Source organism: Carassius auratus, chromosome 44 (assembly GCF_003368295.1).
Source record: "Carassius auratus strain Wakin chromosome 44, ASM336829v1, whole genome shotgun sequence".
NCBI lineage: Eukaryota > Metazoa > Chordata > Actinopteri > Cypriniformes > Cyprinidae > Carassius > Carassius auratus.
Genome location: NC_039286.1, coordinates 10,534,480 through 10,561,934, shown reverse-complemented (window position 1 = coordinate 10,561,934; position 27,455 = coordinate 10,534,480). Strand labels below are relative to the sequence as shown.

Below are 27,455 nucleotides of genomic sequence, written 5' to 3'. Positions count from 1 at the left end.
TACCGCGACACCGTCCCGGGGGGAACACAATTCCGGCAGGACTTAGTTCCGCTTCTCTTTTGTCACCCCGTGACACTAGCACAGCTGAACAAACAGCGACCACGGCGGCTAACCTAATGTCTCGTTCCCGCCTCTCAGGGAACCGAGGTTACGATAGTAACCGGAGACGTTCCCTCTCGAAGCGGTAACTCAACATTATGTTAGCTAAGACGTATATGGGAACTGTATTCAATCCTGCCATGAGAGCAGTGCAGATAAGCCCTGAATGGGGTCAATCACCCCCCACACATAAGCAGGACAGTTCTAGCCAATGGCCGTGCCGCTAAGAGTGCTTGCATCTGATAGACGGAACTAGACCAATGAGACACCTGCTCCGACCCTAACAAAATTTGCATAACTTCAAGCAATAAATCGAAATCTGCACTAACCAGGGCAGACACAACGCAATAGGCACTCAAGCATGAGAGTTAAACAGAGTCGACGGCGTTTGCGGTGACTACTGCATAAACCATATAATCCATAACACAGAGTTAGCAGCCATGGTAACTACTGTATAGCTGGTTATAACAGAATGAATAAAACTCACCGAAAGTACATGTGACGCTACAGAGGGTACATCCAGCTTGTAAAATCTGGCGATTGTGTTCTGGGAAGACCAGCCAGCAGCAAAACATAAATACTGGACAGACATACCTCTAGACCAGGCCCATCAGGAAGCATTTATATTGTCCTCGCAGAATGAGCTCTGATGTTGAGGGGATAATCCTTCCCCTGGCATTCGATAGCGTCCAAGATCCAGTGAGAAAGTCTCTGTTTAGAAACAGCACGTCCTTTATAACATCCACCAAGCACACAAACAGCTGGTCCGACTGATGAAAGGCAGCCGAGTGATTCATATACATCCGTAAAACCCTAACAGGGTCCCGGCGCTCTGAGCATCAGCGTCACGCGAGGCTGACGGCTCAACACATAAGGCGGGCAGGGAAACAAAACGGTGTATTGAGTGACTTCGGAACGGAACCCAGTCTCGGCCGGAGAGTGACATTACAGTCGCCAGGTCCGAAACCGATGCAATATCGTTCAGCAAAAACTCATGAAAGTCACCAAGGCGCTCGCCGAGGCGAGAGCAAAAAAACAAGGCAGCTTCAGGGAAGCTCCTTAACCGCAATCGAAGCCAATGGCTTGAACGGTAGAGATAGAGCCCTCAAAACTAGAGCTAAATCCCACGGCGGCACGGAGGGCATGAAGTATAAAATCTCCTTGCTCCCCTGAGAAAACTGATTACCAGAGCGTGTTTACCGATCGTTTGCCCGTCAACCGGGGAACGAAAGTGACAATAGTGGTCACATAAACCTTCAGCATCATACACCATCCATACTGTGCTGTAGAAAGCGCAAAACATCCGACACGGAACAGATGCCCGGGTCAATATAAATGTCCTCGCACAATTTTGTGAAAACTCCCCACTTCTGCGAGTAGCAGCGACTATTTGATGGTGCTGGCGTCTCTGTAAGCGTCCCGCTCATTAGGGTCCCCGCAGCGGCCACACATGAAGGTTCCACAGCTCGGGGCTGGGTGCTATATTGTGCCGTTCGCCTGAGACAGCAGGTCCTGCCTGAGGGGGATTCGCCATGGGGGAGCCATCACTAACTCTCTCAGGTCCGTGAACCAGGGCTGATTCGGCCAGTTCGGGGCCACGAGTATAACTGACGCTCTCTCCTCCCTGATTTTGCACAACACAAGCAGAAATCTTCACAGGAGGGAATGTGTAAGCCTGGCTTCCGGCCAACGCAATGTCAGAGCATCTCCCGGCAGGGGGGAGTGAGATGGCGAGAAGAACGTCTTACAGTGTGTGTTCTCGCTTGTGGCTAACAAATCCACTTCCTCCCTCCCAAACCATTAGATCTGATCCTGGGTGAAGCCTCCAAACTCCTTGAGGAATCCCGTTCCTCGAAAGCATGCTCAATCCAAGGTTCAAAGTACCGGGGATGTGCGACGCTCTTATAGAGATTAAGTGTCGGTCCGCCCACAACAAGAGACTCGCTGCCTGTTTGAATAGAGCTCTGGAGCACACGCCGCCCTGGCGATTTATGTACGAGACCACAGACGTGTTGTCGGTTTGAATCAGTACATGTTGCCGCTCCAATTTCGACCGAAATGCTTAAGGGATAAGGACACCGATTCCAATTGCCACGGCGGGCTATTTTAGCTGGTCTTTGAACCTAACGAGGTCCATAAGAGCGGAACCTTGCAGATGAAGACTGGAGTGAGCAACGGGGCATCACGTGACTCATCGCCTTGGCGCGCTTTCTGCGTCTCTGAGAAAAGCTCCATGACGTCACCAAAGAGGCCGAAGGGAGCAACTGAAACGTTTAGGAGCGCCCTACGGTCCGAGTCTTCCAGGAAAGCTAGGGTAAGCCATAGGTGCCTGTAAGGACGACCATGAGCCCCATGAAATGGCTGAGCAGAGCCTAGTAGCCATCAGCGCGAGATCAGTTGCCGATGACTTAGATAAGACTTCTAGTGTGAAGAAAGAGATTCTGACGTAATTTTCGCGCCCATGCATTTTATACTGCCCGCTGACCTGTCAGTATTTGCATGCTTCGCGTCAATTGGCCAGCTGTCCCCAGAGAGAACCTCTAGAGGGAACGCGCTCTTTTTGTCATTCTTTAGTAGTTACTCGTTATTTTAAATGTTTGATTGAATGTTGAGGTCAAATTAAACGTTTTAATACATTTGTGTACGTTTTAATAGAGAATGAGGTCAATTTATAGGCCAGACTTAAATGTATTCGCTCAACTATTTTCAGAATAGAAAAAATAAATAATGAGAGGTTATTGCGACTATTTATCTCACAATACCGGCTTTATTTCTCAGAATTACATGAAATTGCAAGTTAAAATCTCACAATTCTGACTAAAAGAGGTTATTGCGACTATTTATCTCACAGCTTTATTTCTCAGAATTACATGAAATTAAGTTTAATTGTGAGATTTTAACTTACGATTCTGCTTTATAACTCACTATTGTGAATTCATATGTCCAAATTCTGAGAAAAAACAAAAAAAGAATTGCGATCACAATAAAAAAAATTATAATATTCAGTGGCGGAAACAGGATTCCATAGTTTCGTTATTATAAGTACAAGAAGGAAAATAAACTTTCACATTTTTTTTTATAACAAAGTATACACATTTATACCAATTATTCCCTCTAATCCTGTTTTATTAAAGATGTATGCTGCAGTTCACATCTGCATGTCATCATGTCATCATGTGTGCACAGTCAGAGAGTGATGCAAGAGATTTTACTGTGGAAATCAATGGAGAAAATACTTAGCTCAGCAAAACTCACACATTGTGGCTTAAGCTTGGGCCAGTATACATACATGTACCAAGGTCTCTTTGGCAAAAACCTGATCTCTGTGACTCGTTGCACGATGGTGCCTAGTTTGCTCAAACTGGAAAACCTAAAGTTGCTCAGTTTAAAAGCATAACTATATTTGGAGCACTTGGGTATGAATCACTTTTCTTTTCTATTTTTTTTTTTTTTCAGCAGTGCTGTTTGTGACTAGTGCATTGCACTTTTCTTCAGTTACATTTGATGTTTTCAGTTTCGGAAACCAAAAAAAAAAAAAAAAAACACCCATTACAATCACACTTCATTTCTGTGGAAAAAAAGGGCCTTGTTATAAATGTGAAATATCTGTATCTGTAGTTTCACAACATATTTCTGCGAAATAACTTCTCTTTTAACATCAATCTTACAAAATGTGCTGACTCTGAAAAGAGTGAGTAAAGAGTAAGTGAAACCCAATAAGCACGTTTACTCATTCCCCACCTGAAAAGACCAGTGCATATTGTGTTTTAGTATGTGAAACTTCAGACAAACCATCAAGACTTTATCTAAACCTGCTGCTCTGTTAGCTTAACCACAAAGACCAACTCGGTCAACCAACTCGGTTTATTGGTGTAGGGCTAAAAACCAGCACTGAGATAGAAGTTCATACTAAGCTGGGATGTTTAACAAGCCTTAAAACATAGTGTAAGATCTTCCTAGCATCTAAGGGTGTTTTCCTGTCATTACATAACCTCTCATAAAGATCTAGTACTCTGGTAACGGTGCAAAATGCAAGGATGTGAGAAAGAATTAAGATAAACTGATATGACTCCTCAGAAAAAGGAAACACTTTCATTAGTTTACCCGCTAATGACCCATTTTCTTGGAATTAGGGCAAAGTAACGCCTGTTATCTCTTCAGAATCACACCTCAACGTGGTTTCGGTTGTAGACCGCTTTCAGAGCAGGGCTTCATGCTGGAGAAATGAACGAAATAACAGAAGAAATGTTTCTCGTCTATCACCACCCACTGCTGCTTGTGCCAATGACGTAAATAAATGCAGCAGAATGCCAAAGAAATGTTTGTTAGAATGCAACCCTGTTATAATGAAACTGGGAAATTGTTATATATATAGTATCAAAACCCAAGGCTTGCATCAGTCATTTTCAACGAGTTTTAAGAGGGGGAAAAGTAAAAAGATAAAAATCCAATCATGAAAAATTTAAATCAGTTATTTAAAATCAAAAATTGTTTTGATCTACAAAAGTTAAACTTCATGTCCAATAAAATTCCATGAGTCCATAAAATTAAAAAAATAAAATAATAAAAAAGGTATATACAGCAGCATTGTTATTCTTAGCTAATGCTTTTTACAATAGTTAGCGTACTATTTTAAATAATAATAATTATTATTATAAAAAGAAGAATATCTATAAGTGAAAACTAAAGTTTTGCCTTCACAACTAAACCGAAACTACTAAAATTAAATTTAGTAACAAAACTGAATTAAAAATAAAGCTAGGGTGAATTGCCCTAATGTTGGACACCGAAAAATGAAAATGATGTCATTAATGACTCACCCTCATGTCGTTCCAAACCCGTGAGACCTCCGTTCATCTTCGGGACACAGTTTAAGATATTTTAGATTTAGTCCGAGAGCTCTCAGTCCCTCCATTGAAAATGTATGTACGGTATACTGTCCATGTCCAGAAAAGTAATAAAAACATCATCAAAAGTAGTCCATGTGACATCAGAGGGTCAGTTAGAATTTTTTGAAGCATCGAAAATACATTTTGGTCCAAAAACAACAAAAACTACGACTTTATTCAGCATTGTCTTCTCTTCCGGGTCTGTTGTGAGCGCGTTCACAGCACAGCACTCGATGTAACCGGATCTTCTTGAACCAGTTCATCAAATCGAACTGAATCGTTTAAAATCGTTTAAAAAGTCTCCAATACGCATTAATCCACAAATGACTTAAGCTGTTAACTTTTTTAATGTGACTGATACTCCCTCTGAGTTAAAATAAACCAATATCCCGGAGTAATTCATTTACTCAAACAGTACACTGACTGAACTGCTGTGAAGAGAGAACTGAAGATGAACACCGAGCCGAGCCAGATAACATTTACATTTAATCATTTAGCAGACGCTTTTATCCAAAGTGACTTACAAATGAGAACAACAGAAGCAATCAGATCAACAAGAGAACAACAACAGTATACAAGTGCCATGACACGTCTCAGTCTAGTATGTTGCTGCCTTGCCAGTGGTCGTCTTGTAGGCAAGCATCAGTACCTTTAATTTTTATGCGAGCGGTTACTGGTAGCCAGTGTAACTTGATGAGGAGAGGAGTAACGTGAGCTTTTTTTGGCTCATTGAAGACAACCCTCACTGCTGCATTCTGGATCATTTGCAGAGGCTTGACAGTACATGCACGAAGACTCGCCAGGAGAGCATTACAATAGTCCAGTCTGGAGAGAACAAGAGCTTGGACAAGAAGTTGGGTGGCTTGCTCTGACAGGAAGGGTCTAATCTTCCTAATGTTGTATAAGGCAAATCTGCAGGACCGGGTCGTTGTAGCAATGTGGTCAGTGAAGCTTAATTGATGATCCATCACAACTCCTAGGTTTCTGGCTGTCCTCGAAGGAGTTATGGTGGACGAATCCAGCTGTATAGAGAAGTTGTGATGAAACAATGGGTTACCTGGAATCACCAGGAGTTCAGTCTTTGTAAGGTTAAGCTGAAGGTGATGGTCATTCATCCAGCTAGAAATGTCACTCAGACAGGCTGAAATGCGAGCAGCTACCGTTGGGTCATTTGGTTGGAATAAGAATTAGAGTTGAGTGTAATCAGCGTAGTAGTGATAAGAAAAGCCATGCTTCTGAATGACAGATCCTAATGACGTCATGTAGATGGAGAAGAGAAGTGGTCCAAGTACTGAGCCCTGAGGAACCCCAGTAGCAAGGTGGTGTGACTTCAAAACCTCACCCCTCCAAGACACACTGAAGGATCTGTCTGAGAGGTAGGACTTAACCCACAGGAGAGCAATTCCAGAGATGCCCATCTTTCTGAGGGTGGACAGGAGAATCTGGTGATTAATGGTGTCAAAAGCAGCAGACAGATCCAGTAAGATGAGTACTGAGGATTTTGAAGCTGCTCTTGCTAGTCGCGGGGCTTTAGTAACCGAGAGCAGGGCAGTCTCAGTTGAGTGGCCACTTTTGAAGCCAGATTGGTCGCTGTCCAGGAGGTTGTTCTGTACAAGGAACATAGAAAGCTGGTTGAACACAGCTCACTCAAGTGTCTTTGCAATGAATGGTAGAAGGGATAACAGTCTGTAGTTTTCAAGAAGCGCTGGATTTAGAGATGGTTTCTTGAGCAGTGGGCTTACCCGAGCCTGCTTGAATGCTGTGGAAAATGTTCCAGAGTGAAGAGAGGAGTTGATAATGTTGATAAGAAGGGATCGCTTGAAGGAGGTGAGTGGGGATCGGATCAAGTGGACAAGTAGTAGGATGACTGGACAGGCTAAGTTTGGAAACGTCCATCTCTGAGAGTGGGGAGAAGGAGGAGAGAGAGTGTGCATCGGCCATTGTGAAGTTGTCCTCAGTCTGCAGTGTGGAGAATTGGTCACTGATGGTTCTTGTCTTATTTGTGAAGAAAGCTGCAAAGTCGTCAGCTGTAAGAGTTGATGGAGGAGGAGGTGGATTAAGAAGAGAAGAGAGAGTTTTGAAGAGTGTCCAAGTGTCACAACAGTTGTTAATTTTGTTGTGGTAGCAGAATGTTTTAGCCGTGAAGACATTTGCAGAGAAGGAAGAGAGGAGAAACTGATACACACTGAGGTTGGTTGAGTTTCTTGATTTATGCCATTTTCTCTCTGCAGCCCTGAGTTTAGAGCGATGTTCAAAGTTGTCCAAGCAAGAGGTTAGAGTGGAGCAAAGAGTGTCCGTAGCACTGTTCGTGTCCAGAGCTGAAAACTGAGAGAGTGAAGGAAGCGAGGATGAAACCACAGAAGATAGGCGAGATGGAGAGATTGAGCGTAGGTTCCATCGAAAGGTGACCTGCGTTGGAGTGCGAGGCACTTCAGGAGTAAGTGCTAGGTTAGCAGTAATGAGGAAGTGGTCTGAGGTGTGCAGTGGAGCAACTGAAGAGGTGTCCACAGAGCAACAGTGCGTGTAGATGAGGTCCAGTTGGTTGCCTGATTTGTGAGTCGCTGTAGTAGACACTAGCTTGAGATCAAATGAGGCGAGCAGAGTTTTGAAGTCAGCAGCCTGGGGTTTATCTAAGTGGAGTTTGTAGTCACCAAGCAGTACCAGAGGAGTACCATCTTCAGGAAAGTTTGATAGCAGCACATCCAACTCCTCCAAGAAGTTTCCCAATTGTCCTGAGGGATGATAAATTACCACAAAGTGGATTTTAACAGGATGGGTTACAATAATTGCATGCAATTCAAAAATGAACCGTTACCTGTAGGTAATGGTTGAAGATAAAATTTCCATTCTTTTGATATAAGGAGACCAGTACCTTCACCCCTCTCCCAGTGGCTTCTCACAAGGGCTGCGATGACCGCTGGGGCGGTGGAAACTACCGCTTTTGTATTTGCCTGATTACCTGTGATTGAAGTCAGCTGGCCACGCCTCACTATTTAGCAGACCGAAACTGGGCAGTCCCGCGATAGGCAAACGCAAAACCAAGTGCCACTTGAGCACGTATTTACCAGGGTAAGACACACTTTAATTTAACCAAACTTTCCTACCAACGATGATCACGCAGTAGTCTAATAAGAAAACAAAGCAAAACACTTACAAACTGCTGTCCTTATCTGTTGCTCGACTGTTTCTTCTGATGGGAAGTTCGGTTCTTTTCCCGCGAACTGGTTCTTTCGGACAGTTCGAAGATAAACGGAGGTCTTACGGGTTTGGAACGACATGAGGGTAAGTCATTAATGACATAATTTTCATTTTTCGGTGAACTAACCCTTCAAGGTTTCTTGTTTGTAGCTCCCCCATAAATACATGAATTCCAGTGAAACTCTGGGTTACCAAAGCTGTGGTGTCATATGATCAAAATCACATCACAGGCCTAGGTTATGCCTGCTGTGGTAATATGTGTTTGTTGAACTAGAGAACACTCAGGAATTCTATCTACACAACACAACACAGGTCTATGATAAAAGTTGCTTAGTGTCTTAATAAATGCATCAAAACTATCATATTGTATTATTTGTCCGATCATATTTGATTATTTCATCCATCCACAACCAAGAGAAATCCTAAGTTTTAAGATTCGACTGTTCTACATGAAAGGTGATTTTGGCCTTTTATCACAGACTTATCAGTGTCCCACATTAGGAAGCGGCATATTTCCTCAGACGACTTGCACTAAGAGCACTAATAGGTCTATAATTTCTTTTACGAATGTGTAATCTGTATTTTCTCTTTTGATTTATTTAGGACACATCCTTGGGGTTTTTGAAATGGTATTGGGTCTGGATTTAATGTTTTGTCTACACATCGCAATACGTCACAGAAATCTGAAATGCAAAAAATGTCACACAATGGGGCACCTAAGAATGACAAAAGTACATAAAATTACTAAAACTGTGTTCATACACACACACACACACATATACATATAAACAAAATATACAAATATTCAAGACTCAACAAAACCCCACTGACCCAGTAATAAGTTCATTTAATGAAACTAGGGCATGGTTTTTGTCCCTTTTTGCCAAAGCAAACCCTGAAAAAAACCATCATTCAAACAAGGGAAGTCCTCGGTTTTACTAACCACCATCAACACACGTATAAACCACCGAGATCCTGAACGACTCAAAGCTGATGTATGAATGAATGAGATCCCTTCAAGCAGAATTCAAAAAGAAGGAAAAACATTGCTTTTATTTCTTATATTTGTAAAGCTCATTTATGTTTAATAGATGCATCTTTTCTTATTATTACAATAAAATAAACTACAAGAGTCTGAAACTGTATTTGCATGTAATATTCAGTGTAATATAGTATATCATGCACTGAGCTGCAACTTTACACTGTATGTGGGTTTAGAAAAGTCACTTTCTCGTTCAGTTCAAAGACTGGGGCAAGTTGTCACAAGGTCAATATCTCGAGGTTTGAAATCAAATTCAATCACACTAATATTTTCTCTCTAACAGTATATTCGTTTAATAATTTCTGTGATTTCTATCATCCAAACACTGTTTTTGTCAGATTTTATCACCCTATAATGCATAATATAAAAATTGATAATATAGTAATAATTAAACAATTATATTTTGAAAAACAACATTTTACTATATATTACAACTGTATATAAAAATATATAGCGTCATATATATTAAATAGAGAGAAAAAAAGAAAATAATTAAAGATAAAATGCATGAACTCAAATCAAAATCAGGGCCGTTTTCTATCTTCCTAAATGACAAAACCATTTTAAACTATAAAAATTATGAAGTTCAAACTATAAAATGATATATACAAACTATAAGTCCAAAAAATATTTTGTATGTCACTTTGTGGCTTGCCAAATATTTGAAAAAAAAAAAAAAAAAAAAAATTAAGTAGCCTATAATGCATATTTTAATAACTTATATTAAATGAACATATAATTTGCAAGATGGTCTATATATATATATATATATATATATATATATATATATATATATATATATATATATATATATATATATTTGTGTGTGTGTATTTATGTGTATATATGGCCTTTATAAAAACTTTTATACATTTATAAAAAAAAAACATTTTTTTTAAATATGCATTTAAAAACTTCTTGCAGTGTCACTGAATAGCTAATTTTGTGACAACATGCCCCACTGTAAAGGCCTCTATCCTCATAAAGAAACATTCAGAAAATAAATGCACTTAAATCAATCGATCAATAACGGTCTCAAAACTGAAATCAAGTTGTGAAATCCTATGTTTAGACGGGGGGAAAAATAACAGAAACAAAGTATTCATTTATGAAAACTGAAGCAGGGTAGTTTTTCCCTCTTCCTAAATGATGAAAAGGTTTTGAAAGGCGGGTTGAGAGACGTGAAACCCCAAGTGTGTGTATAAAAACCACTAGAGACGCACGGCTCAGAAGTCTCCCGAGTTTTCTTGAAGACATCGCACACAAGCTTGCGTAATCAGGATGTCGTCAGCTCAGAGTAAGTTCAGCGCTGGAGACGGAGAGCAGACGGACGGACAGACTGACACAGCTCTTCATGTTCTCTCTCTCTCTCTCTCACTTCCTCTGCAGACGCAGCGCTCTTCCTGTCTGTCGTACTGGCAGTGTTCATCAGTCTGGTGGATGCAGTGCCTGCCTACAGCGGTCTGGCCGAACTATCCGAAACATCTAGGGACGAGGTTCAGGACGTGGAGGGAAAGAGTCCTCTGAGCGAGCGGCAGAAGTGGTATCTGACGGCCCGAGATCTGCACAGAGACGTCAAGACGCTGCGAGACCAGCAGGTGCGTCTCGACTCACATCAACATCACTGCAATGATGCTCAGTGATACTCAAACTAACTCTGAGCTCCTCCTGTATCTCAGTTTGAGAGGGACTTCAGAGAGATGGTGAACATGACGGCGTGTGAAGGCGTGAGGATCAAAACCCCTCTCCTCAGACCCTCAGACGGCTGTCTGTCCAGAAACTTCAGCACGGTAAGAACACACTTCCTCTCGAAGGACTCAAGTGCTTTATTTGCAGCTCTCGGTTTAATCAGGAGCACGCTTCTGAGTCCTAAGCTGGTTTTAAATTGAAAAACATTAAACATTCAAATTTAAAAAAAAAAAAATTATTGTCTCTGTAAATACATTTTCTAACGCATTATGACCTAATATAAGCAATTAATGTTTTTAAACATTTTTATAAATATTAGTTTAATGATGTAAAAATGCATTATACATTTAGATTTGTATTTAAATATTTCATATTTGTTGCAATTTTTAAACCACATTGTTATTAGGTTATTAATACATTATATTTTTATTTATATTATTTAACTATATTAACAGGTCATTTTATCATTATATTTAGAAAATTGTTATTCGCTCATTTCAAAACAATAACATTAAAATTGTGAAAAGAAAATATTGTCTCTAAATACTTAACATTTTCTAATGTATTTTGAACTGATATGAACAAATAATATTTTTGTAAACATTTTATAAACATTAACAAAGTTTAATGATTCATTATAATTCATTATTCATTATACATTTATATATATATATATATATATATATATAATACATATAATAAATGTATTATATTTAGAAAATTACTAGTTCATTTTAAAAAAAGGATTAACAAATGATACTTCATTTTAAAGTGAATATTTAAATCACATTTTCAGGTTGGTCTCTTTTTTAAGTCACTATATAATTTCCATACTTCTGTGTTATTTCATTGTTTTGATAAGTAACTGTAATAATAATAGCAATACACAAAAGCCATAATAAATGTTTTATAATAACTGTTAAAATAATTGAGTAGATGTGTCCAAATGTCTGACTGTTTTTCAAATGTTTTATTACTTTAAAATCAATCATTACTATTGGAGCCAAGTTTTTTATTATTCAGATAAACATATGAACCCCCCCCCCCCCCCCCCACCAATGTTTCAGGAGAGGTGTCTGAGCCGTATATACATTGTCCTGTCCTGGTACAGAGAGAACTGGAGCATCATTGAGAAGGAAAACCTGACCTCTAGCCTTGTGAAGGACGTCAAACACGGGAGCAAACGGCTGCTGGAGGCCATTCACAGACAGGTACACACACCTCTGGCTAAAACCACTGACAAATGCAGATTTATTGACGGAAAGGTCACATTAAAATGCAATTTATTTATTTTGTTGTCAGATCATTGCTTTTCTTTATTTATACACACCTGCCTATTTTATTTATTAGGAGTTTGATTTATTCTTATATATATATATATATACTGTATATATGTGTGTGTGTATATATACTACAGTACGATGGCATTTTAGTGGCACATTGCAACAAAAAAACAAATATATATATATATATTATGGAAATAAAGTCGAAACTGGCCTACTATGAGAATAAAGAAGATATATTAGAAGAAAAGTCGAAATGTTATGAGAATAAAGTCAAAATATTATAATAATACATTTTCATATATTTGGAATTTTCGAATGAATTGTTTCACATAAATACAGCGATCTGATTTCAAATCAATCCCGGTGGCCTTCAACTTCTCCCACTTCTTTCAATCCAAGTATCCATGCACAATAAAGGCTTACTCTCAAAATAATATAACTTTAATTTCCACTATTTACATTCTTGAAACATTTTGACTTTATTCTCGTAACATTTCGACTTTATTCTCATAATATTTCTACTTTATGCCGGTAAAATTTCTACTTTATTCTCGTAACATTTTACTTTTCTCGAAACATTTCGACTTTATTCTCGTAACATTTCGACTTTATTCTCGTAAAATTTCGACTTTATTTTCATAACATTTCGACTTTATTCTCGTGGTATTACGATTTTATTCACTAAACATTTCAACTTTATTCTCGTAACATTTCGACTTTATTCTCGTAGTATTACGATTTTATTCACTAAACATTTCAACTTTATTCTCGTAACATTTCGACTTTATTCTCGTAACATTTCAACTTTATTCTCGTAACATTTCGACTTTATTTTCGTAACATTTCGACTTTATTCTCGTAACATTTCGACCTTATTCTCGTAACAGTTAGACTTTATTCACTAAACATTTTGATTTTATTCTCGTAATATTTTGACTTTATTCTTGTAGTATTACGATTTTATTCACTAAACATTTAGACTTTTTTCTCGTAACATTTCGACTTTATACTCGTAAAATTTTGACTTTATTCTCTTAATATTTCGACTTTATTCTCGTAGTATTACGATTTTATTCACTAAACATTTCGACTTTATTCTCGTAACATTTCGACTTTATTCTCGTAACATTTCGACTTTATTCTCGTAACATTTCGACTTTATTCTCGTAACATTTCGACTTTATTCTCGTGGTATTACGATTTTATTCACTAAACATTTCGACTTTATTCTCGTAACATTTCGACCTTATTCTCGTAACATTTGACTTTATTCTCGTAGTATTATGATTTTATTCATTAAACATTTCGACTTTATTCTCGTAACATTTCGACTTTATTCTCATAACATTTCGACTTTATTCTCATAACATTTCGACAATACTTTATTCTCGTAACAGTTACACTTTATTCACTAAACATTTTGATTTTATTCTCGTAATATTTCGACTTTATTCTCGTAGTATTATGATTTTATTCATTAAACATTTCGACTTTATTCTCGTAACATTTTTTCTTTATTCTCGTAACATTTTGACTTTATTCTCGTAACATTTCGACCTTATTCTCGTAACATTTCAACTTTATTCTCGTAACATTTTGACAATACTTTATTCTCATAACAGTTAGACTTTATTCACTAAACATTTTGATTTTATTCTCGTAATATTTCGACTTTATTCTCGTAGTATTACGATTTTATTCACTAAACATTTCGACTTTATTCTCGTAACATTTCGACTTTATACTCGTAACATTTTGACTTTATTCTCGTAACATTTCGACTTTATTTTCGTAACATTTCGACTTTATTCTCGTGGTATTACGATTTTATTCACTAAACATTTCGACTTTATTCTCGTAACATTTCGACCTTATTCTCGTAACATTTCGACTTTATTCTCATAACATTTCGACTTTATTCTCGTAACATTTCGACAATACTTTATTCTCGTAACAGTTACACTTTATTCACTAAACATTTTGATTTTATTCTCGTAATATTTCGACTTTATTCTCGTAGTATTATGATTTTATTCATTAAACATTTCGACTTTATTCTCGTAACATTTTGACTTTATTCTCGTAACATTTCGACTTTATTCTCGTAACATTTCGACCTTATTCTCGTAACATTTCAACTTTATTCTCGTAACATTTTGACAATACTTTATTCTCATAACAGTTAGACTTTATTCACTAAACATTTTGATTTTATTCTCGTAACATTTCGACTTTATACTCGTAACATTTTGACTTTATTCTCGTAATATTTCGACTTTATTCTCGTAGTATTACGATTTTATTCACTAAACATTTCGACTTTATTCACGTAACATTTCGACTTTATACTCGTAACATTTTGACTTTATTCTCGTAATATTTCGACTTTATTCTCGTAGTATTACGATTTTATTCACTAAACATTTCGACTTTATTCTCGTAACATTTCAACTTTATACTCGTAACATTTCGACTTTATTCTAATAACATTTCGACTTTATTGTCATAACATTTCGACTTTATTCTCGTAACATTTCGACAATATTTGGAGGAGATACAACTATTTGAAAATTTGGAATCTGAGGGTGCAGAAAAATCTAAATATTGAGAAAATCATCTTTAAAGTTGTTTAAATGAATTCTTAGCCATGCATATTACTAATCAAAAATTAAGTTTTGATATATTTACAGTAGGACATTTACTAAATATCTTCATGGAACATGATCTTTACTCAATATCCTAATGATGTTTGGCATAAAAGAAAAATTTGTAATTTTGAACAATACAATGTATTGTTGGCTGTTGCTACATATATACCCCAGAGACTTAAGACTGCATTTGTGCTCCAGGGACACAAATATATAACAGGTCCAGGTCAAAGTCAAACATTGAAGTTAAATTTTCTAACGTAAATATATCAAAATTCAAAACGTAATTTTTGATAAGTAATATGCATTGCTAAAAATTCATCTGGACAACTTTAAAGATGATTTTCACAATATTTCACGTAGAAACTAAATAAAAAAAATTTTGCATGTGAGCTCAGCAGTCTTCTGAACTTATATGAACAGGTCTGGTGTGTCTTTGCAGCTGCAGATAGCGGACGGACAGGAGGATCAGATCTCCAGCGCTCCTCTATCGGTCAGATCCACATGGACACACAAGACCACGGTCCACTCGATCCTGTTCAACTTCAGCAGCGTGATGATCGACTCGTACAGAGCCCTTCATTATATCAGCAAACGCAAAGCAGCGCACCGAGCTAAAGACACCAAGAGACCCGCAAACTGGAGCTCTGACAAGAACTGATTTATCCTGACTATCCTATTTATTTATTTAATCCAGGGCATGATAATTTAATATTTATGAGTCTGTTAATTTATTGACAACACTGATATTTATAAATGCACTATTTGTGGAATTTATTTTTATCGCCTGTGCATGGCCTTAGTACAACGCTGGAAATCAGTGCTGATGAACTGGTTTAGTTTATTTGAAACTGAAAAACTGAGACCATGCATCTAATTTGAGTCAATAATAATAAAAAAACAAAAAAAAAACAAAGAAAGCTCGGTTACATTTTGTGCGTTTCTCAATTGCAGTGTTTTAGAAAGAGGAAGCAGAAGTCTTGAAATAACACAAACGTTACTGGAGTATTTACATCCGAGCACAGCGTCTCGTGAGACGATGGATGTCTTCATGAGGTTTGTGAATAGGTCTGGAGTTTCTGTCAGGAGCGTCTTCATCCCCAAAGCAAACTGGAAACACAAGATAACGTCGGTCTTCAGCAGCTCTATGTGCTGAAACACAGAGATCTTCACACGAGCGACTCACTGAACTCACCTGAGCACCGAGGGTTCAGGCATCCCTGGATCAGCTCCACGCTTGAATCCTGAAGAATTTAAATATACAAATGTATAAACACGTAAATATTTTCAAAACATATACTGTATGTGTGTGTATTTTGTATATACCTAATAAATATATACAGTACACACTCATTATGTAAACAAAAATGTTTATGTTGGATGCGATTAATCGCGATTAATCGTTTGACAGCACTAGTTTAAATATTATTTATTTATTAAATCGAAATTATATATACAAAGAAACGTAAAGCAATTTCTCCCCATCACTTTTGTGTTTTCCCTTGGGTCTCTCTAGTGCTCCTCATGACTGCAATACTGTGTTTTCCCTCGTTTCAATCAGCTTAAGTGCAAAACAAGAAGATCTACAATCATGAATGAATTAATCTTTTACAATTCAATGTCATTTTTATTTTTTGCAACACAGCAAAAACAATGCAATTGAGATTTTGGGAGAAAGTCTGTTTAATTGTCACTAATAAAGTCAATGCAAAAAAAAAAAAAAAAAGTATTCCTTTTCTTAACGCAATTTTTTTTCTTTTGTGAGTTTCACTGATCTACAACCGTTCATAAACTCATCTGAGGTTTTATGTAATATTACAAAATGACCAAATGCAGAGTAATATATGTGATCCTGGAGCACAAAAACAGTTTTGAGTATCTAGGGTATATTTGTAACAATAGCTAACAATACATTGTATGGGTCAAAATTATAGATTTTTCTTTCACGCCAAAAATCATTAGGATATTAAGTAAAGATCATGTTCCATTAAGATATTTAGTCAATTTCCTATTGTAAATATCAAAACGTAATTTTTGATTAGTAATATGCATTGCTAAGAATTCATTCTGACAACTTTAAATCAAATTTTCTTGATTTTTTTGCACCCTCAGATTCCAGATTTTCAAATAGTTGCATCTCAGATAAATATTGCCTGATTCTAACAAACCACACATCAATGGAAAGCTTATGTAAAATTGAAAAAGTGACACTTGTGACTGTTTTTGTGCTCCAGGGTCACATCATGTACTGTCCATGTATTTATTGCATCACTCTCGCTCTCTCTTCTTGACAGAGAAAGCCTTGAGTGGCTGGATTCGACTAGCATCATGAGACCGCCTCAAATCCAGAGCACAAAAACAGTCTGAGCACATGCAATCCTTCCTGTTTTCATCCAGTGTTGTTCTGAATAACAGAACGAGAGCGTCATTTGTGCGAGATCTCCAAGAATCCAGATGAATCCTGACTTCTTGAGCAACAGCGTTCAGAAGAGCTGTGAGGAATAACAGAGCGCTCTCTTCTGCTTCTCATATTCTAGTATTACTCTCACGCTGGATATCTCTGAGCTCCAACCACATAAACAACTCCTTTTCTGCTAAATAAATGCCATATGTGGACTGTAAATATTTATTTTAGTTGAGACAGATATTATGCGGAAAACAAGTGAGCTCATGCTGGTTTAATTGTTGGATTGTGTGCTCCAATTTACTTGTTTATTTTATTTTATTTTATTTATTATTTTTAAACAGTCATATCATATATTTATATTTTACATAACTTTACAATAGCTATACATTATAGAATCTTTATATTATATCTTGTCTATTAAATACTTTTTATAAATAATTTATGAAAGTTTCATATGTACATATATATGATCATATACATTCATGTTTCTAATTATAACTTATTATAAATTGATTTATATATATAAAAACAAATACAACATCTATTTATAATATATTCTAATTATAAATATGAATGTGTACACACACACAAACAGATTTACATTTAATATTTAAAATAAAAGTTCTATATATATATGGGTCAAAGACGAAAAAGTGTTTAAGCATAAAAAAAGTGTAATACTGCTTTAAACTGTTCTAGTTTTTTCCCCAAAAAAATGCTAAAAGTTTTCTGTTTTATTTTATTGCAATTTTGTTTTTGTTTTTCTGAGCAAAAAATAAACATCATACATTTTCCCCTGATTTACAGAAGACACCCAGTAAAATGTCATTCAGTGTAACAATCTTGTCAGGCATATTTACAACAAAAATCAATATATGACATATTAAAAGACTAATTACTTTCACCCCAAATACTAATGAGTTGTAATTTTTAGTGCTGCTACGACGCGTCAACGTCATCGATTACGTCGACTACAAAAATACGTCGACATGCGTGAAATGCGTGGACGCGTCACACTGTTTGTTTACATCTCGCGTAACGGCAAACTGGTAATGGAGAAAGTTGCATTCTATCACAAAAACAGAGACCACTGTTATCAAAAGTATGGGAATACTTTAAACAGAGGTCAAATAAAATGGCCCTTTGCTCCCTTTGCAAAACCGATATGGTGTACCACGGCATTCTGAAGAGTTGAGATGTTTTTAACACGATGCGCCTGGAAAAAAACGAGCGTGTCGAACCGCGTGTGCGTCGCGACCGTGACACTTCCATTATGAGCGCGCTTATCGCGTGCCTACATTGGAAATAACGAATTTGAGCGCGCAAAAGACGCGACATGTGAACGGCTCCTTAAAAGACAGCGCGCCGCGAGACAACAGTCACAAACCACCGAGCTACCCCGAATCAGCTCTAGATCTCTGGAAACCATGCTAAACCATAGCAGAACCCTGACTACATTTTATGGTTTTTGATGCTAGAGAACACTTCATGACGACTCAGACAACTGTAAATTTATGGCTACTGTAGTTTAATTATAAAAGTTATCATAAGCTCATATTTACCATAGTAAAATAATTTTCTTTGCCTCTATTATTTTATACTGTAAAAACTTCAACCACATTGGTTGAAAATGAATAAAGGTTGAAATATTATATTAGAAGTTGTACTCATATTTTTTTTGTAAAGTTATCCAAAAGATTCATTAGCTAATAAAAAAGAACATTAGATTAATTATTTATTGTAATAAAAATAATCGTTAGATTAGTCGACTAATCGAAAAAAAAATAATCGTTAGTTGCAGCTCTAGTAATTTTACATTTTTAACATTTTCCACTATCCTAGGTTTTGCCCACTTGTCAGTAAGAATTTTTTATTAATTTAAAACACAATAAAATTTAATATGCTCCATTATTCTTTTAGATATTTTAATATGTACACGTCAGAATACGCCTGTTGTTTGAATCTTTGCATAAATATTGTGTTACACTGAATGACAATGTTACATTATTTCAACCAAATTTTGAAGTTTTATCTATATACTTGTGTACACATACAAGACCAATGATAATCTCCCTCGATCTGGGGCTCCACACAAGATCTCACCCCGTGGGGTCAAAATGACCACAAGAAGGGTGAGCAGAAATCCCAGAACCACACAGGGGGAGCTAGTGAATGACCCGCAGAGAGCTGGGACAAAAGTACGGCGCCAGGGACTCAAATCCTGCAGTGCCAGACGTGTCCCCCTGCTTGAGTCAGTACATGTCTGAAGTTTGCTAGAGAGCATTTGGATGATCCAGAAGAGGATTGGGACAATGTCGTATGGTCAGATGAAACCAAAAGAGAACTTTTTGGTAAAAACTCAACTGTCTTGTTTGGAGGAGAAAGATCTGAATGGAGGAATGGGCCAAAATACCAGCAACAGTGTGTGAAAACCTTGTGAAGACTTACAGAAAATGTTTGACCTCTGTCATCCCCAATTATCGGGGCGTAGCAACAGCAGGAAGTGATGCGCTTCAGACACTTAACGACCGCACACACCATTAAACTCCACATCATGATCAGAAATGATGCAGAATCTCAAACACAGAGGCTTTTAATGAGGATGAATTAAAATAAGAACATCAGAGATGAATTCAAATCAACACTTATCCAGAAATCAAACGGACTGACGACTAATTTAGACATGCATGCACACGCTTTCTTATGAAAGCCTGATTCTGTCAGGGAATAAAAAAATTAATGACTTTTTTCCTCTGAATTGCATGTGATATAAAGTCAGAAATGCTAGATTTAAACTTGCAATTTTGAGAAAAAAAGTGTCTATTTAAAAAAAAAAATACTCTAGTCTTTTTTTCTCAGAATAAAAAAAAAATATGAATAAGACTTTGCAATTTATTCATTTATGCAACTGTAAGACATAAACTCGCATTTCTGAGAAATAAAGTCATCAACTGCATGAAAAGTGTCTCACAATTGTGACTTTAAATCCCACAATGTTGAGTTCATATCTCACAAAAAAAAAAAGTCAGAATTGCAAGATAAGTCAAAAATATCTGTTTTTATTTTTTTATTCAGTGGCAGAAACAGGGTTCCATAGTTTCTGTCCCTAATATGTGACGCTTTAACACAAAACTAGTCATAAGGGTCAATTTTTAGAAAGTTTTTTTTTTTAAATGAGTCTCTCTTGCTCACCAAGTCTGCATTTATTTGTTAAAAAATACAGTAAAATAGTGAATTATTTTTACTATTTATATAACTCATTTTTATGCGGATATCTGTTAAGATGTAATTTATTTATTTGATCAAACCTGTATTTTCAGCATCACTCCTCCAGTCTTCAATGTCATTTGATATTCAGAAATCGTAATAATATTCTGATTCGCTGCTCAAGAAAAATTTCTGATTATTATCAGTGTTGTAAACAGTTGTGCTGCCGCTATATATGTTTCAAAAGAGCTCATATGAAGCCAGATAATGAGTGTAAATGGTGTAATCATGCTTCACTGACCCAGGTACAACACGGTGGGGATGAAACCCCAGCGGATGATGAACTGGCCGCACTGGAACACCTGCTGCAGCCGCTGCTTGCTCTCTTTACTCAGTTTGGACATCATTTCACTCTCATTACTCAGTTTGGACATCATTTCACTCTCATTACTCAGTTTGGACATCATTTAATTCAGATTTAATCAAAGATCGTCTCTGGATGCGATGTGGAGCAGTGAAGGGCACATAAGAGCGCAGAAAGCACGTGTGTGCCGTAAAGTGCGCGGCGGAGGCGTCCTGCGACAGTCGCGAAAAAAGCGCCACACTGACATCTAGTGGCCACACGGGGAACATATTTTATTTTTCATTTAACCTGTTAACTGCCACCTGGCCCCTCGGTGGGCCCCCATCGATTACTTCACTATATTACAGTTAAATCCTAATCTAATCATGACAAACTATATTTATTTGGAAAGGTCTAAGACTCCTAAATAGATATTTTTTTTTAAAAATCTTTTTTGTTAAAAATAATTTAGGAAAAGTAAGATTAATTTATGGCAAGAGTGCACCTCAAAAACCTACATCATAACAGGAGACAAAAAAAAGTCTGCTTTCTTGTCTTTTTCTCTATCACACTTTAGAAATCAACAAAAATTATATGTCACTTGAAAACATAAGATCTCAAAATTCATCCTTTGATACCCATTTTAAAATCAAGATTTTACATCAAAATCATGTTACAAAATGTTTTTAGTCATGAATTATAAAAATGTAGGTTTGGGTCATGCACTTTCAAATCTATGTTCAAAAATGTGAGTGACAATTAACAGGGCAATTGAATTCCACTTTATTTCACGTTGCTTTATTTATGAAAAATCATTCAAATCAAATGTTACATGTAAATGCATGCATTTTAACAATTACCTCAAAATGCTTCATAATGGCAAATAAAATAATACGTTTTAATTATACTATACTATTATTTTATTTTACTTCATTATCAGTGAAAAACGTGTCATTAATACAAAAATAAATATCATGTGTCAATGCCAATGCATTCTGACAGTTTCCTTGAATTAGTGAATAACGAAAGTGAATTAAGATAAAACCCTAGACAGAAAATAAATTCAGAGTTCACTGTTGTTTAAAGATAAAAAATGTAATCCTTTCATCTCCAAACTCTTTAAATACAACGAAAGAAAAATCTGCATTGAGTATCTGTAATTAAAAGATATTCAGTAAAATATTTTTAACTTGCTATTTAAAAATCCATTCACTTTGAAATAGACGTCTTTATTTTCAGAAACTGTAACGGTGATAAACGAAAGGCAAAATAATAATATTTACAATTCACAACCAAATATTCACATTCTCCAAATAATCTGAGCACAGACACATTATGAAGGATCCACTAGAAAAACACAAACCACTGAGAGCAGAAAAACACCATCCTACAAAACAAAACAATAAAAGATGAAAAATCAATGCTGTAATTAGATTCACCGATTCCGTTTTAAATCAAGAAATGATTTGTGGCTTATAATCACACGGTTTCATGGGGCTCTGGTTAGCAGCTGGTTAACTAAAACCAATCCTAAACCAGCCGTCCGAGTGTCCAGGCCTCTCTTATGGCTTCGCAAACAGCAACTCAATTAATAACCATATTGCTTTTGAAACACCACGACTGTCACTGAAGAAGAATCTTGTTTTGGTTTGATTTCAACAGGATCTTCCTCTCGGGTTTGTATTCAAGCAGCCGTTTTTTACTGTGAAGGGATGGCTTCGGTTCAAGCCCAGTGCATGCTGGGATACGCAGAGAAGAGAAACTACATACACACACAAAAAAAAAAATAGTTTGAATCGTCTTTATAAATACACAATATCTGACTTCACGAGGACCTTTTAAAAACACTTTAAAAATACATGACTTTGGTTATCAATCACGACTGACCAAAAACATTTTTTAGGAAAAAACGAAATCAACGTCCTGTAAGGTGCTGCAGTTTCATTGCCACCAGGTGGCAGCAGTGAGCGTCTCGGGTCACAGGTCAGAGGTCACATGGACACTGATGGTGGGCGAGCGCTGCCGGTGCTGGTGGGCGGGGCTTAGGTGTTCCAGATAAGCCACGCCCCCGTGGTCTGCTTCTGCGACGTGATTGGACGAGGGGCTGGCCACAGCGAGGACATTGCTGACCTGTTCAAAGGAGCGTGAGAAGACTGCGCTGGCGGTGCGTGACAGACTCAGAGAGCCGCTCTTGGGCACTGATTGGCTGGCGGTCAGCGTCAGACGCTTGAGTGACAGCAGCTCCAGGTTCTCGCTCATGGCGCGGACCGCGGCCTGTTTGCGTGTCAGCTGATCCGAGCCGGAGGCCGCCTCCTTGTCCTTGTCCTTGTCTCTGCTGGAGCGGCCCGTCAGGCGGCGCAGACCCTTCCCGCTCAGTTTCCCGCCGCTGCTGCTGATGACGATGGTCGGAGGGCTGCTCGGAGCGGCGGACGCTTGTGTGCAGATGCCCTCGTCCACCTCCGAGATCTCCGTCAGCTCATCCGGGGAACCCAGATCCACTGCATCTGAGGTGGAGAGAGAGAGAGAGAGAGAGAGAGAGAGAGAGAGACAGAGAGAGAGGAGAGAGAGAGACAGAGAGAGAGAGACAGAGAGAGAGGAGAGAGAGAACGGATCAGAGCGCTGGCGATTTTACTGTTTTTGATTGAAGTCTCTTCTGCTCACTGAGGCTGCATTAATATGTTGTAAAATACAGTAAAATCTGTAAAATTATGAAATATTTTTACTATTTAAAAAAAGTGTTTTCTATGTGATTATCTGTTAAACTGTAATTTATTTCTGTGATGCGCAGCTGAATTTTCAGCATCATTACTCCAGTCTTCAGTGTCACATTTATGGTGTTACAAAAGATTCTATTTCAAATAAAGGTTGTTCTTTTGAACTTTCTATTCATCTGTGAATCCGGAAAAATCAAATGTATATCAGTTTCTATGAAAATATTGTCTGGCAAGACAACACTGATAATAATCATAAATGTGTTTTGAGCAGTAAAATCATCATATCAGAATGATTTCTGAAGATCATGTGACACTGAAGACTGGAAGAATGATGCTGTAAATACAGCGGAGCATCACAGAAATAAATTACAGTTTAACAGATATTCACATAGAAAACTGTTATTTTATACTGCAATAATATTTCACAATTTTACTGTATTTTTTGATTAAATAAATGCAACCTTGGTGAGCAGAAAAAACTTTTTATGAAAACATAAAAAAAAAAGTGCATGTATTCTTCTTCTTATTATTATTATTATAGGTTTAATATCACAAAGAAATATCCAGGTCATATTTTACCACACACACACACACACACAAAAAAGATGAATTCATTAATAAAAAATGAAAATACTAACCTTGTTGGTATCAACACCCTGGTTTAGTAATCAAAAAATAAATCTTGCTAGATAATTAACAAACTGAAATTTAAGGTATTTTTTTATGTGATCTATTTTATATTATTATTATTATATTACAACCTGAATCTTATGAATAAATCTCTAGGCCAAACACTATTTCACCATACATATCAGAAGGAAAAATTATAATTAAGTACACAATTAAGTACATTTCTCTTCAAATTCACATTACTGTAATGCCGGGCTTCCTTAACTGGGAATTTAATTTAATTAATTGTTTTTTTTTAAATGTTAAAGTAAGTAATCTTAATGCAATACAAATTATAAATCTGTAATACAATAATGAATAAGTCAAAAAACGTATTAAAACTATTTTAACAAATACTACTACAGTTTCATTGGCTTTCTCCACTTATAAAAGTAACATGATTTTGAGTGAAATTCGCTTAATTATGCACTTAATGAAGTTTTTGTGAGATCCACCTAATAAACCAGATTAATTTTGCATTCATTTTTAATTGCATTGATCTTTGTTTTGTTAACAAGCAGCAGATCCCAGAATCAGGGAGGCAGAAATTTACACGAAAATGCTTCTTCACCAAAGCATCATCAGCTCTGACAGAAGAAACACACAAACAGAAGACCTCACACTCTACTGTAAGAGCGTTTCAGGGAAATAAAGCGCTGGAAGAGGAAGCTGTTGGGATGCTCGAAGGGAAGAGGAAGGATTTATGCAACAAACCAGAAGAGAAATACAGACTGACAGGAAGTTGCATAATTTATATGATCCATGCATGCACACTTCTTATTGGATATCTGCTCTGATTTGTATGGGACGCATCACTTCCTGTCAGTCTGTGTGGTCTAAAGGGAGGTTGTTTCCCTTGGCAGCCCAGCGGAGAAGTGTCAGCTCATCTTTATAATCGGCTCGTTGTGAGTTCAGCAGGTTTGACGGATGAAATGGAAGAGAACAGAAGGATGGAGAGAGTGGACGAATGCGACAGAAACAGACGAGTTGAGCTGATGGTTTCAGGACACGGTTAATAACAAGAAATCAGCTCTGTCCACTACATTAGTGATTTAATGTCTATCACCACGATAAAACATTTAGATTTGTTCAACAGTGATTTTTTTTTTTTTTTTTAATTATGTTCTAATTACAACGTATACTATTAATAAAAACAAGTATTTTTATTATTATTATTAAATTATATATTTTACAATAAAAGGACAGTATAATTAAATATTTTGATTGGTCCCCAAGTAAAATAAATTATAAATAATGATAAATATAATTATATATATTTGAATAATAATCATTTTATTAGAATATATTATTATTATAAAAGTACTATACTTAAGTTATTTTTTAAAGTAATAAAAAAATAATATCCAATTATAATATATAACAATTTAACACAATAGTATACATAATATATAATACAGTAATATGCAACAACATATGCAAATATTTATTATTATTTGTAATTACAATATATTATTATTTAATATAAATCAAATAAGGTATTATTACAATAAAAATATAAATAACAATACACTGTATATTTATATAGTTTATATACAGTGCTTATATAATGATATAACAATAATAATAATTATTATTATTATTATAAAAAAAATAAAAAAATGACAATTTTACTAGAATCAATTATTATTATAAAAGTACTATACTTAAGTTATTTTTTTTTAAATACAAATTATATCTAATTACAATATATAAAATTTATAAGAATGATATACGTAATGTATAATTATTAAAAATGATGAAATACAGTAATTTATGTATCAACATATGTAAATATTTATAATAATATGTAATTACAAAATATTATAATTTAATAAAATAATATATAATTACATCAAATAATTTAGTATTACAATAATTATATAAATAACAATAAACTGTATATTTATATATAGTTTATATACAGTGCTTATATAGTAATGTTGTTATTATTATTATTATAAATAAATACTAGGTTTAAAAAAATGTAATTTAATTAGAATATATTATTAGAAAAGTACTATACAATCTAATTACAATATATAATAATTTAATAATATATAGTTATAATAATAATAATATATATAATAATAATAAAGTAATATATGTAACAACATATATGTAAATATGAATTATAATATGTAATTTCAATATATAATAATTGAATATAATATATAACTATATAAAATAATTCAGTGTAACAATAAAGATATGAATAACAATAAACTGTATATTAATATAAAGTATATACTGATCTATAAATATAATAAAAATAATAATTGTCATCTATAATACTAATATTAATAGTAACCTTTTTGCATATTCAAATTATCAAGAGAAATGTAAATATGCAGCGCTATAAAAATTTTAAAATATTAGCATATTATGTATATTAAAGTACATACAAAATAAAAATAAATCTCCTAAACGCCGTTTCTGTGAGATTCAGAAGCGTTTACATCTCATTAATAATTAACAAGCTTATCGAGAAGCTCCGCCCACACCAAGTACCTCTGGGGCCGAGGGAGAGGGGAGGGGTGTGCGAGACGAGGGGTGGGTGTGGCTCTAGAAGTGAACCCGCCCCGCGGAGGGCGTCCCGTCCTCTAGGTGCCTCCGCACAGACTTCTGCCTCCTGACCTCTTGACCTCTAGGGTCGACCCCCAGCTCTGTGGCGCCCCCTAGCGCCTCCCCCTCCGTCCTGCTGCGCAGAGCCTCTCCGTTGAGCAGCCGCTCGCCGATGGCCCCCGTTACACTAATCTCAGGGATGGGCCCCGTCACGCAGGGGTCAGGGGACTCTACACTGTCCTCCTGAGACTCTGAGACACACACACACACACACACACACACACATGCATGACGATGATGAGACACACATGGAAATCAAATCTGACAAACGTAGACACTTCAAAAATTATAAAATGAAATGGACACAGATGACAATGAAATGAAAACAAATCCTTCCCATCAAAAAGTGTTGCTACTTTGAATTATAGTATTGCACTAAAATACTAGAAAAATTATATTTAAATCATATAGACCAAATAAATATTAAATTTATTATTTTTAATTATTTTAATATAGTTTATATTATTAAATGCATTAATATTAAATTTTAATATCAAATATTGTACCATAATTCTACTATAAAAATAATTAAATATTTTTTAAATATATAATAAAACATTTTATAATAACTATATATCATATTATAAACCTATAGTGGTTTAATTAAATATAATTATTTTATATTTCAGTGTAATATATAAT

At 35.9% G+C, this 27,455-nt stretch overlaps 3 protein-coding genes across 5 annotated transcripts in view; 1 reads left to right on the top strand and 2 right to left on the bottom strand.

The window, feature by feature from the left end:
* The first annotated feature begins 10,123 nt into the window (after positions 1 to 10,123).
* LOC113062448 (uncharacterized) lies at positions 10,124 to 15,545 on the top strand. Its single transcript, XM_026232300.1, has 5 exons — positions 10,124 to 10,525; positions 10,618 to 10,826; positions 10,908 to 11,018; positions 11,985 to 12,128; positions 15,294 to 15,545. Exons 1-5 carry the CDS (start codon positions 10,510 to 10,512, stop codon positions 15,510 to 15,512), a joined length of 699 nt encoding a protein of 232 aa, XP_026088085.1. The 5' UTR covers positions 10,124 to 10,509; the 3' UTR covers positions 15,513 to 15,545.
* An 11-nt stretch (positions 15,546 to 15,556) lies between these two features.
* On the bottom strand, positions 15,557 to 21,053 carry LOC113062449 (mitochondrial import receptor subunit TOM7 homolog). The gene is made up of 3 exons (XM_026232301.1): positions 20,767 to 21,053; positions 16,047 to 16,095; positions 15,557 to 15,961 (listed from the first exon to the last, which is right to left on the bottom strand). The coding sequence occupies exons 1-3, from the start codon at positions 20,930 to 20,932 to the stop codon at positions 15,946 to 15,948; spliced, it is 231 nt and encodes a 76-aa protein (XP_026088086.1). The 5' UTR covers positions 20,933 to 21,053; the 3' UTR covers positions 15,557 to 15,945.
* A 526-nt stretch (positions 21,054 to 21,579) lies between these two features.
* Positions 21,580 to 27,455, bottom strand: part of LOC113062447 (hyccin) — a 32,613-nt gene continuing 26,737 nt past the window's right edge. For 2 of the 3 annotated variants that reach the window (XM_026232298.1, XM_026232299.1), the window contains exon 11: positions 21,580 to 23,312. In XM_026232298.1, coding sequence (XP_026088083.1) covers positions 22,786 to 23,312 — 527 coding nt within the window. In that variant the 3' untranslated portion in view covers positions 21,580 to 22,785. Of the gene's footprint in view, positions 23,313 to 26,699; positions 27,005 to 27,455 lie in introns of all 3 variants that reach the window. The other variant, XR_003278531.1, reaches the window with a different exon arrangement.